Source organism: Argopecten irradians, chromosome 3 (genome assembly GCF_041381155.1).
Source record: "Argopecten irradians isolate NY chromosome 3, Ai_NY, whole genome shotgun sequence".
NCBI lineage: Eukaryota > Metazoa > Mollusca > Bivalvia > Pectinida > Pectinidae > Argopecten > Argopecten irradians.
This window is the reverse complement of record NC_091136.1, coordinates 23,562,311-23,574,501: the sequence shown is the minus strand read 5'-3', so window position 1 is coordinate 23,574,501 and position 12,191 is coordinate 23,562,311. Positions and strand designations below refer to the sequence as shown.

Genomic DNA, 12,191 nt, shown 5'->3' with positions numbered 1-12,191 from the left:
TAAATGGTTACAGTTACATGAATATATCTCGAATGGTTAACCCATATAAAACGCCCGGTTGGCGTTGATCAATATTGATTTTTAAAACTTAGTCTAAACGTGTAACTAGCTCCCATCAGAAAGAATATGCCATGAATGTAAGGTTTAATGATATGGAGGGTTGAAATCTCAATAAATGATATTCCTCGAAAATTCAGTTAGCATTATGACGCCATATTTGAACGACGCTATTTACGTCGTTTTGAAAAGACACGGTGACGTAATCGCTGCACCTTGCACGATATAGCGCAATGAAGAAAAGCTTTGGTAAATTAATATATTACATACTTGTGTGTAGTATGAATTTAGGTTCCACGTTTCACGTGCATATGATATTTCAACATATTGTATTGGATTCGATAGTGTATAACCTGTATATTGATAGGAACAAACGATGTTCAGATCGGTGGTTTTCCGTTCTGACACGTTGTGTTCGGCATGAACGGGGAGTAAAAAGTACGGTGAGACATATACGCCAAAATCTTATATTACTTTCTTTGTGTTCCTCTAAAACTAAATCGACTCACAAGACACTTCGGAATGATCAGTACGCATCTCCAGCGGTTTATAACAATCCAACAAGTATGTTTTTGCATTAGAGATGAAATACGAAGCTGCAAATTAGGGATATTTGCCAATAAATCATATTTTTTTATTAAGGAGAATAGTGGAAAAATTTATGACTGAGATATAGTATTCATTAATTTAATAGGAATTTTGTGAATATTTTGAATTTTTAGCAACCATAAAGTGCTCAAATTCGAACAATAGTTTACCTGAGTTATGGAGGCCTTTGGGTAACGCCTCGATATGTGTACGTTGTTTGCAAAAATAGCACACCTGCTCGGCGCAATGATATTTTTCGTCCTTGGAACTTCTCGCTTCAGAATATAATACATTGTTGTATGGCCTTGTAACCAACATCACGGAAGACCAAAATTGTTTATAATGTATGAAAATTGTACTTCAGCATTAATTGCTTCTGAGATGTAGCGTAAACACGAAATGAAATCAGCACTATATTCAGGATTGAGGATGGTAGCGAAAACAACGGCGTGATTACATTTCTCGCTGCTTGTGATATCGACGGCCGTAGTTCCGTGTGGGGATATAAACTGTTTGCAAAAGTTGAAGGTAAAAAGAAAAACATATTTTTTGTGGAATATAATGGTTATGGCGGACCGGAATGTCGTAGATATAAGAAATGGAAGGCGTTCTCGCTGTGCCAGTCCAAATGATTTTTCAGACGACGACAGCGGCGACTCCGATCACGGTAAGTTATCGCCGTTAGCTTCACATGGTACACAAAATTAAGTGTATTTGTTCATTTTGTTTAATTAATAGTTGTTAAAATTTTATTGTTGTTTATTTGTTTTTCTGAAGACTATCGTACCATTTTTTCTGTTTTAGAGGGTGGTGGAATGAGAGTTGGACATGATTTCCAAGCAACAGTTCCTGAGTTTACTCCAGGTGGGTATGTTTTGAGCACGTTGGGATAAAACAGGTTCATTGCAGCCGTATTTTTTTTCCATGTAAAAATACAAATTTATTTTTTGATTTGAAGAAGTTTGTGTTTTATAAAAACTATTTGAAAAATAATAATAATAGTAATTCAATAATTAGGTGTCACATGTAACATTATTAGAATATTTTAGAAAAGTGTATTTTTTTACAGCTGTTTTTAATGATAATTTTTATTTGTATCTTATTCATTTTGAAAATCAAACACTGTTAAAAGAATATTGTTCAGTAGCTTAAAAGAATATTGTTCGATAGTTTATATTATATGCATGTTTTCTAAATTTAGATTTTTATATATTTGTGAATAATTCGCAATCGCCATATTCCATCATTGCGTATCAATATTCCGTCTTTGCATATTACAGAGTTAGCGCCCTTGCGGGTAGGTATCGATTGTTACATCATTATTTTGTAAGCGCAATTCACATCGTTTTCTCCGAAACGTATGATGTTACACTCGCAAACACATGACGTCACAATCAATACTTACCCACAAGGGCAGATAACTCTGTAATATGCAAATTCGGAATATCAGGTCTTTTGTATAGATTAAAACATTAGGACTTAGGTATCAATTTCATGTTACCATAGATGTACCATATATTTAAATAAGTTTCTTAAAAATGAAATGTTATTATGGTAAATATTTTTTCAATCCATCATGTTATGGAATAAATTTTGTTTTCAAACTTTTGTGAGAAACAGTTTGCTAAAAAATTTCTTTCATACCTCGATGAAGTTAAAAAATAGTGTTGTTGTCATTGCTTAAATAATTTATTGATAATTTGTTTACCATATAAATCTTATCATTACATACAGTAGTTGTTACATTATTAAGGGGAGATAATTTAGAAATTAATAATTCATGAACAGGGAGAAAATCAAATTTACAATAATCTATTCAACTTGGTTACTTTACCTTTTCTGGATCCAGGATAGTATTACTAAATATGTTAGATTTTGGAATCCATCAACATTAAGATTGCTATGATTGCAGTGTTAAGCCATGTTAAAAAAATAATGTCTTTCCTGTTTTAACTCTTGCCCCTATCAAGTACTACAGACCCAATACAAAATATTTGGGTGCACGTGTTGTAAACCATATTTATTTTGTATGGTTAAAAAAAATTTTAAAGATAGGAATAGATTTAATGTACAAATTGAACTGAACTAGTCTTTGATTGAGAAGAGCCTTATAAATTTCTTTCTTTTTTTCTTTTTTTCTCATAAACCAATTAAACTATTAAAAAAAAAAGTGAGGGAAAAAAATCTATCAAATCAAATGGACACTTGTTAGTGATAGGCATAAATTCCAAATAAAACAAAAGTTAGAAATATGTAGAAAAAATATCATTTCTAGTTTTTACACAATTGTCGCTTTTGACAGAAATTTATTTCCTTAAAATTCTATAAAGCAACTAATGTTGTCCTGTTGATTGATTGATATCGATGTTTAATCGAAAAGACAACCAATTTCGATTAATCGATTATGATGTATCAACATCGATTTTCGGTATCAAAACAGGAAGTCAGTGGGAATTCTACTTTAATTTTCACTTAGAGAGTACAGAGTTTTAATATGCAGTTATTAAATGCTTTTTTTTTTAAAAAGCAAAAGTGAATGACCTTGTTTTAATCTTGACCACATTGTTAAATCTGAATATAGTTTAATTGTCTCGTATATCCTGCCTAGATCTGAGACCAGATCAGAGAAATGAAGCTATCTTGGTATGGGCTCCCGGAAGTGAGCTGTCAGATATCAATGGTAAGTAGTTCATTTTTATTTTCATTGTGCAAAATAATTCTATTTATCTTGTCTTGGATATTTTTCTTGAAAGAAATGTTCATGGTGTTGTAAAAAATGTTTTCACTATAATGACTGGACATTTAGTAAATGTCTTTCTTATTTTTCAGTGGATGAATATGTCACAATAGCAAAAGAAAAGCATGGTTACAACACAGAGCAGGTAAATATTCCAGATTTATTTGAAAATAAAGTATATTTATTTAATTTCAAATTTTGCAGTTTTAGAAGTTGTGAATTGTCAAATCTTATAAGGGAGGTAACTCTTACATATTTCCCATACAGGCCCTTGGTATGCTATTTTGGCATAAGCACAACATAGAAAAGGCCTTGGCAGACCTACCCAACTTTACACCATTTCCAGATGAATGGACTGTAGAGGATAAAGTGTTATTTGAACAGGCATTCAGCTTTCATGGGAAAAGTTTCCATCGCATCAGACAAATGGTAAGATTTCCTACGAAAACTTACTAGGAAAAAGCATGTATTTCAGAATAAAAAAATATCCATAGGAATTAGTGTCAGCTACTTAAGGTTTTTGAGAAACATATATTTAATGATTTAAATGAAATTCACCTTAATACTGAAATTTCCCTAGTTGCTATATAATCATAGAAGTTAATAGCAAAATATTGTCAAAGAAATTTCATATTACAGTCAAACCTCAATGTATGGAAGTTCAAGGGACCGACAGAAAAACTTTGAAACATCGAGACTTCGAATTATTCATGGTTGGAATTAAACCATTGGATTATTACCATGACCAACTGTGGTAATTGTGTACATGTCATCTCCGTTCCGTAAAGTTTATAATCATTGTATTTACCACAAACAAAACAAAAAAACTGAAGTATGCAATTAATCACAAACAAAACAAAAAAACTGAAGTATGCAATTAATCATGTGTATTGCTATCGTTAGCAATATATTATAAACAAGACTTACGTGTACTAGGCCTCTAACCCATGCACATGTATACATGTAGTGACTATTGAAGCGATGGTTAATATTACGGAATGAAAATAAAAACGAAAACACGTTTTAAAATCGAAACTAAAAAGGAGGAACCAAAAGCGCTACAACACCTACAAAAGTACTTCGATTTAGAATGATCGCTTTGCTCCAGCATTTATGCCGAAGTTTTGGAATGTTACAAATATGAGTATGAGTTACTATATTATGTAGCTTGCTATTTACTATTCCGTAAATTCTACAAACTGCTACCAATGGCGGCGGCGATCATCAGAAACGACTAACAGAATCTTTGCCGTACTAATGATTTAATAACGTAGCTTATAAAAACATAGCACCAGGTATCCGCCTGATCAGTGATATTAATTATCTTGATGATATCAAGCAAGCAACAAAAGCTGTCATAATCCTTATTGTCCGGCGAAGAGCTGTCGCGAGACACGGCCGGGTGTGACAGCACACCTCGGGGCATCGGCGAACACCTGATCGGTACAGGTAAATTTTTATTCGAATCATCGAGTGTCAGTTACCTATGATTCTATAAAAAATGGCCCATGAAAAAAGTTCTATACATCGAGAACTTTGATTCATAAAACTTAGATTCATACGTGGGTTTGTTAGTAATGTTATATAGTGATGAAATAAGGGACCAAGCAAAAAGTTCGATACAGCGGGAAATTTGATTCATCGGAGTTCGAATCATCGATGTTTGACTGTATTAAGAAAGAGAAGGAGATACAATAATATCATTGTGATAATCTACTCTTGTCTATTGACTGAATAGAGATGGAAAATAATTTCATTATGTAAGCCGTAATAATAATTGTTGTGTTCCAGTTGCCTGACAAATCTATTGCCAGTCTAGTCAAGTACTACTACTCGTGGAAAAAGACTAGATCACGAACGAGTCTAATGGACCGACAAGCCAAGAAACTCAGTAAAGCTGGTGATAGGTAAATAAATAAATTTGGTCTTACGTCATATGTTCCAACTGAATGTCAGACGGGATATTTTCTATAATATATAGGATCAGATTAACACCAGATTTGGATAGGTGAATCATTCTTTACAGATTTTAGAGACTACTGAAATATAGGATGGTTAAAATATGTTATTTGAAAATTGTTTTGTAACTTGAAAACAAAACCTGTATTATTCCTGTGCTATGTTGCACAATGAAAATAAATGATAATTTATAAAAAAAGGTTTTAAAAGTTCATATCACACCACCATTTCAAAAGAACATTTAACAGAACTTTTCTTGAAACATATTCGCTTTGTTTAAAGTGATGAAGAATCTGGAGATGAAACCAAAAAACCAACAGAAAATGGAAAAGAAGAGCCCAAAGAGGCAGAGGCATGTATACACATATTGTTATACTTGTGCGGGGCTAGATACGTCCTTCACTGAATTAGGGTATTCTGTCTTTGCATATTACAGAGTTCGCTCCATTGCAGGTAGGTATCCATTATTTTGTGAGCGCAACTTGCGTCGTCGCTCCAAAAAGTATGACATTATGCTGGCAAACACATGACGTCACAATCAATACCTACCCACAAAGGCAGATAACTCTGTAATAAGCAAATACAGAATAGTTTATGTAAAAAAATGCAATGAACATCAACAGCAAAAACTTGGAAGACCACACAATTTTATTGTGGCGTTGAAGAGAAAAATTACATGACCACAAAGGAAAATAGATCTTGAGAATTTTACTTAATATATCATTCTATATAACTGATGGAAAAAATATATCCTTATGATAATGTCATATTAGGTTTGAATCTACCAGTAGAAACAATCAACTTGATATTCAATTGAGCAGTGAGCTGTTTAGTAAACATTTGATGTTTTATAATTTTAGAAAGAAGACAGAGAATTTTATCATGAAAGGTATGTATATACATTTTGATGTTACTGAATTTACTTGCAAAGCTGTTTCTGATGGGTTTTTTTACCAGAAAATTAGTAAATCGGCATGAGTATTATTTTCATTTCAGAGTATTTTATTGTAAGATACAAAGGGATTAATATGGTTTCCTAGATAACCAAATCATTTCAATTTACAAGAAACGTATCATCTAACAATTCACATGGAGGTAATAATGAACAACTCGAATACAAGATGCCTGTCAATGATACATAAAATGATAAAGTCTTCATGTTATGGTTTAACAGGAGAACAGGCGTGATCAGATCAAAACGACATGATCATGGTCACAGTCGACACAATCCTATGAAGCACAAACGGAAGCCTCCACGTGGAATGCACATCAACACGGAGGATCTTCAGCTGGTTGGAAATGGTTTGTCTGGTCAGGCTGAAGCCTTGCTCAAGTCCCTGGATGCAGAACTTGTCTCCATCAAACGACAGGTAAATCAAATGTGGACTGAGCTGTCATACTTCTAATTAAATTATTCGCATAAAAGTTCCTAAATAGTGTAACATTTTGATTGGATGCTTATCACAATACATGTATATAGGGATGACTATCGCCTACAATTTTAACTATTGCAATACTATTTCTACCAGGAAAAAATCTATAGATTGCGATAGTTCAACTATTGAAGGCTACAATTACAATAGTATTGCGATAGTATTGCTTGCTGAATCCTATTAAATTCCAGTCATACATCTAGTGCGGGGTTGGTTTTGAGTTCCCTTTACCTGCTAGCATCTGTAGGAGATGTTGCTGTTAGTTTTTGATTGAAAAGCTTGGAAAATGTGACATTTCATCATGAATGTTGGTATAAAACTTCTGTGAGTACTATTTGATAAAGTTAAGAAAAATACCTTCACTATTGAAACTATCAATAGCGAGGCATACTATCGACAATTGCTATCAAATTTTGTCGATAGTCTGATGTATTGTTACACCCCTACATGTATATGAACCCTGGATTTAGCTGTATAAAGTATGGTTCATGAGAATATGGCTGTGTAAAGTGTGGTTCATGAGAATGTGGCTGTGCTGTCACCTGTTATGTTTTTGCACCAAAGTTTAGCAACAGTTAATTAGCCTCCTGTTGACAGTAATTCTGAAACACATTAATTTGCTTTGTGTCGACAGTAGTTCTGAAACACATTAATTTTCCTCGTGTTGACAGTGGTTCTGAAACACTTTAATTTGCCTGCTGTTGACAGTGGTTCTGAAGCAATTTAATTTGTTTTGTGTTGACAGTAGTTCTGAACATTAATTTGCCTGCTGTTGGCAGTGGTTCTGAAACACATTAATTTGCCTACTGTTGACAGTAATTCTGAAACACATTAATTTGCTTTGTGTCGACAGTAGTTCTGAAACACATTAATTTTCCTCGTGTTGACAGTAGTTCTGAAACACATTAATTTTCCTCGTGTTGACAGTGGTTCTGAAACACTTTAATTTGCCTGCTGTTGACAGTGGTTCTGAAACAATTTAATTTGTTTCGTGTTGACAGTAGTTCTGAAACACATTAATTTGCCAGCTGTTGGCAGTGGTTCTGAAACACATTAATTTGCCTACTGTTGACAGTAGTTCTGAATCATATGTTTTCATTTGTAGGTACAGAATAACAAACAAATTATCAGCATGCAGAAACACAAGCTTACCTGTGGGATAGATGAACTGAAACCTCCAGAGGTAAACATTCAATAGTGTTGAATATTGTACTCTCAAATATATTGAAATATTATGCACTAATAACTCTTTTTGTTCCAAGAAATTTAATTGATAATAAATGTTTTAAACTAAGTCGAATGATAAAGTCTGTATTCATTTTTATCCACAGGAGATATTTTAACATAATACAGAGAACTGTTCTAATAACATCAGCATTTAACTATGAATTGGTCAATGCAGTTTTCTGCTATTTCAAAATATATTTATAATGTCGTATATTACAAACAGCTAGACTCGCAATTCTTATGTTTCAGAGTAATCAACGTATAAATGCTAAATGGACAAATGAAGAGTTATTATTGGGAGTTCAAGGTAAGCAAAACATTGGAATAAAGTAGCTGTTCCATTGACTCTTTAAAGGCCTTTATTCTTACTCTAGGAAAGGTACAGAAGATTATGAACACAGTCATAAAATACAGTCTAATTTGTCTAGGATGTTTTTGACAGCAAAATGGTCTTTATACACAAATTGCATTGAAATCTACAATTTTCACCCACATAACATTGGTCTTTCTAAACACGAAGCAGATGATCTTTAAACTCAGGTTGTTGGCAGTTTAGGATACTTTTACTGTACCATTTCTTTGACCTTCAGGTGTCAGAAAATACGGAAAAGACTTTCAGGCAATAGCTGAAGTAATAGGAAACAAAACAGAAGCTCATGTGAGGAGTTTCTTTGTAAACTTCCGACGAAGATATAACTTAGATGAAGTTCTTGCTGAGTACGAAGCTGAACATGGAACGACAGAAAGTACCAGGGATGAAGAGGAGACAAAGGAGGATGAAAAGGTACATACAACAGACATACAACAAAGACATTATGTAAATGAATTACCTATACCAAAGTGAAAAATTTTACACAAAACAAATAAATAGTGCCAAAACATTTTCAATCCAAAGATGTAGTGTTGTATATTTGCTTTGAAGCAAGAACATCCCTGCAAAAATAATATATTGTAGGAAAATCATTATCAGAAATCTTGTTATGCATAATATGGTCGAATATGTTAATCTGTACAAATAAAGTTCAAAATTATAAATTACAATTTTGAAACTTGTTAACTGTTTGCTGATTTCATCAAATTGAAATACTTGCTTTTACAGATGGAGACAGATACAAACGATATAGAAGTAAATGGTATCAGTGCAGAGGACAAGAACGGGACATCCTCCACGTCGACTGCCCCTCCTCCACTCCTCAAACAAGCTCAGGGATCTGTTAGTCTGCGGGTACCCTCTGTACCTCAACACTCAAGGTATTAAAGTCAGTTATAGCATTATTATTGTCAGGGGAAAACAGATTTGAAAGGTTATATGTCAGTTGATATTTTCAAGTATTGTTACCATAAATGATGTTGTATTTATATTAAAAAAAAATGTAAAAGATGATAAATGTATTATGTGTACATACCTTGATTTTATGACGTGTATACATGTATACCTTGATTTTATGACATGTGTATATACCTTGATTTTATGACATGTTTATAATACCTTGATTTTATGACATGTGTATAATACCTTTGTTCTGTGACATGATTATATACCTTGATTTTACAGGTTACTTCCTCCACAAAGAACAATATTACATCAACCTCCCCCACTGATCGCCGGCCGTCCAAACTCGTCTTCTCCATCAAATACAACTAAGTCAATCAGTGCCTCATGATGTTAAAGGATGCTATTGTTTTCTGGGCTGGTGACACCGGAGCAAACTCTTCGCCAATATCTCGAATGCTTTAGCTTGTTATTGAGACAGTTTTATTGTATTAGATAAAGTTATATCAATGCCAGGCATGATTTAGAACATGAAATATTCTCTAAAATTCCTTTGGAATAGTTTTGGTGGTGCAAAATGTGTGACTAACAATATTATGTGTGTGTCAATAAGAACATGTTATTTGTTTATCACTATTCCTCAGCTCCATTTGTATCAACTCGGAATACTCAAGTTAACTAAACTTGAAATACCAGACAGGCAGTAAACATTTAGTCGAGACCATCAAATTATTTTAAGTAAATGAGGTCTTTGAGTTCCAACTGTATCAAATTATGGTACTAGATATCATGTGCCTATTCCATGTTTGCATGTTAGTTATCTGCCCTTGCTAGTAGGTATCGATAAGAGTCCATTATTTTGGGAGACATGTTCTCTGAAAAACAAGATATGGTGATCACATACACAGGACGATCAATACCTAAATGCAAGGGCAGACAACTCTAACATGCCAATAAGTACTATAAAGATAAAAGAAATTATCTGCCTTACCAGAAAACTCTGTAAGAAATTGATGCCAGCTTAGATTGACTTTCTTTTTTTTTAGCTCACCTCTCTAAGAGAGGGGGCTTATATTAATACCGTGAGTCCTGAGGTGATGTGTAAATGTTTTCTAATATAGAAGCCATGCATGAGAACATACATACTATATACTTGTTTACCACTGAGTAAAATAACGATTACGGTTGACAGTGTAATAATAACCATTGGGTTCAATCTAATGTTTAAATCTATTTTTGATATTTTACATTGAAATATCACAAATAATTTATGCATCACAAAGTCTGTCCAATTATACAATTGGTAGTCAATTGAGTTTGGCTCAGTACGAATATTGTTTTAAACATAACTTGTATGAATTTGGTTATATGTTTTTATTGTGTTAAGGAAGTAACTCTCAGTGTTCTTATGATATAGAGTCGGTCTGGAGATCAACAATTCAGATAATGTCGAGCGTCATGTATAGATCCTTTATTACTTATTGACCATATTACCAGAAAGAACTGAATATTAAGTTAAGAGCTTTTCCAATCCTGTTAGTTGGTTGTTGAATCTGTGGAGCATTCCATTAACTGCTTTTATTAAATTTTTTCAAGTGCAATAATTTACCTATAGACATCGACCTTAACCATTACTAAACAGAAGATTGTATGCTTTGGTAGACTAGACTAGTATTGTAAGATTTTTAAACCACAGCTTATTCTTTCCAAGCATTTTCTGGGTAATGGCATATATATGTCCTAGCAAATATACATGTACATGTACTATTAACAGGAATTATTCGGGGATGGAATCTTTTGCTTTCATTAAATTTCACAAAAACATTCAGGTGCTAACATATCAGCAAGTACAAATCTTGAAAAGCAAATAATAAGACTAAGATGCATGACACAAAAACTATCACTCTGTGAATAAAGCTGATTAAGCAGAAATATCCAGTTTACAGCTTTGAAGTTCATGTCTGTAAGTCTCATCAGCTTGATACACCGTGTTGTGGCAGCTTTCTCCTAGTATTCCACAATATTTTATTGCTTTGACATGCTAATGTAGCCTGTTAGGGAACACTCATTCTTTGTACTTTGTATGATTGAAAGATTTGAGTATGTATTTATTTTCTAAAAGACATTGCAATGTTCTACCCTTAGTTTCAATGTACATGCTATGTATCTTCTCTGAAAAAAAACAAATTGTTATCTGTTTTGATCTTTGACCAGGTCACAAATCTTCATTTATAATTTAATACCATCATCATTCATTTGGAACAGTCTTTGTTTTCTACAATCTGTTTTCCACAGAGAGATCAATAGTTGTTACAAGCAAGTCTAATTTCCTGACAGGAAAATCTTTGTTTCTAGTTTACTACTGTAATAGTCTTCAATAAGGGGATATTTCCCTGAGGCATGTCTTTTGATATTTTGTTGGTAGAGTAGTCATACAAGGTTTTATTTACAATGAATTTTGTTATATCACATCATGTTTCATTCATTTGTACAGAAGTTTTATTTCATGCATCTGAGCGGTAACTACCGATAGCTTCAATATGTTTTGCCTCAACATTGTAAATATCTTTTTATTTATTTTCATTTTGTACAATAGATTTTGTATACATTTGTATTTCTTGTTAATTCAACTTTTATAAAGAACCCAGTGATTTTCTTATATGAAGTGCTCAATTCTATTGGACGACTTAGTCACTCAAAAGTAAACAAAATTTCAACTTCCCAATGATGGTTCATGTGGACGATTTTATTAATGCTGAATTGAAATAAGGGGATTCTGCAAACTCACTGCATTAAGTGCTCAATAGTTTTAACATATATAAGTACAATGATGAATTTTTGTACTCGCAAAACTTTCTGTGTAAACCAATGCTAAATAGCACTAAAATATGCATAAAATTTGCATTCCCCATTTACG

General features: G+C 33.0%; 1 protein-coding gene across 1 annotated transcript; it reads left to right on the top strand.

Annotated features, from left to right (window-relative positions):
- Positions 1 to 1,084: 1,084 nt before the first annotated feature.
- On the top strand, positions 1,085 to 11,958 carry LOC138317932 (REST corepressor 1-like). The gene is made up of 14 exons (XM_069259908.1): positions 1,085 to 1,312; positions 1,450 to 1,509; positions 3,254 to 3,325; positions 3,475 to 3,527; positions 3,650 to 3,811; positions 5,174 to 5,289; positions 5,624 to 5,693; positions 6,202 to 6,230; positions 6,516 to 6,711; positions 7,880 to 7,957; positions 8,251 to 8,308; positions 8,592 to 8,785; positions 9,101 to 9,252; positions 9,557 to 11,958. Exons 1-14 carry the CDS (start codon positions 1,207 to 1,209, stop codon positions 9,663 to 9,665), a joined length of 1,455 nt encoding a protein of 484 aa, XP_069116009.1. The 5' UTR covers positions 1,085 to 1,206; the 3' UTR covers positions 9,666 to 11,958.
- Positions 11,959 to 12,191: the final 233 nt, after the last annotated feature.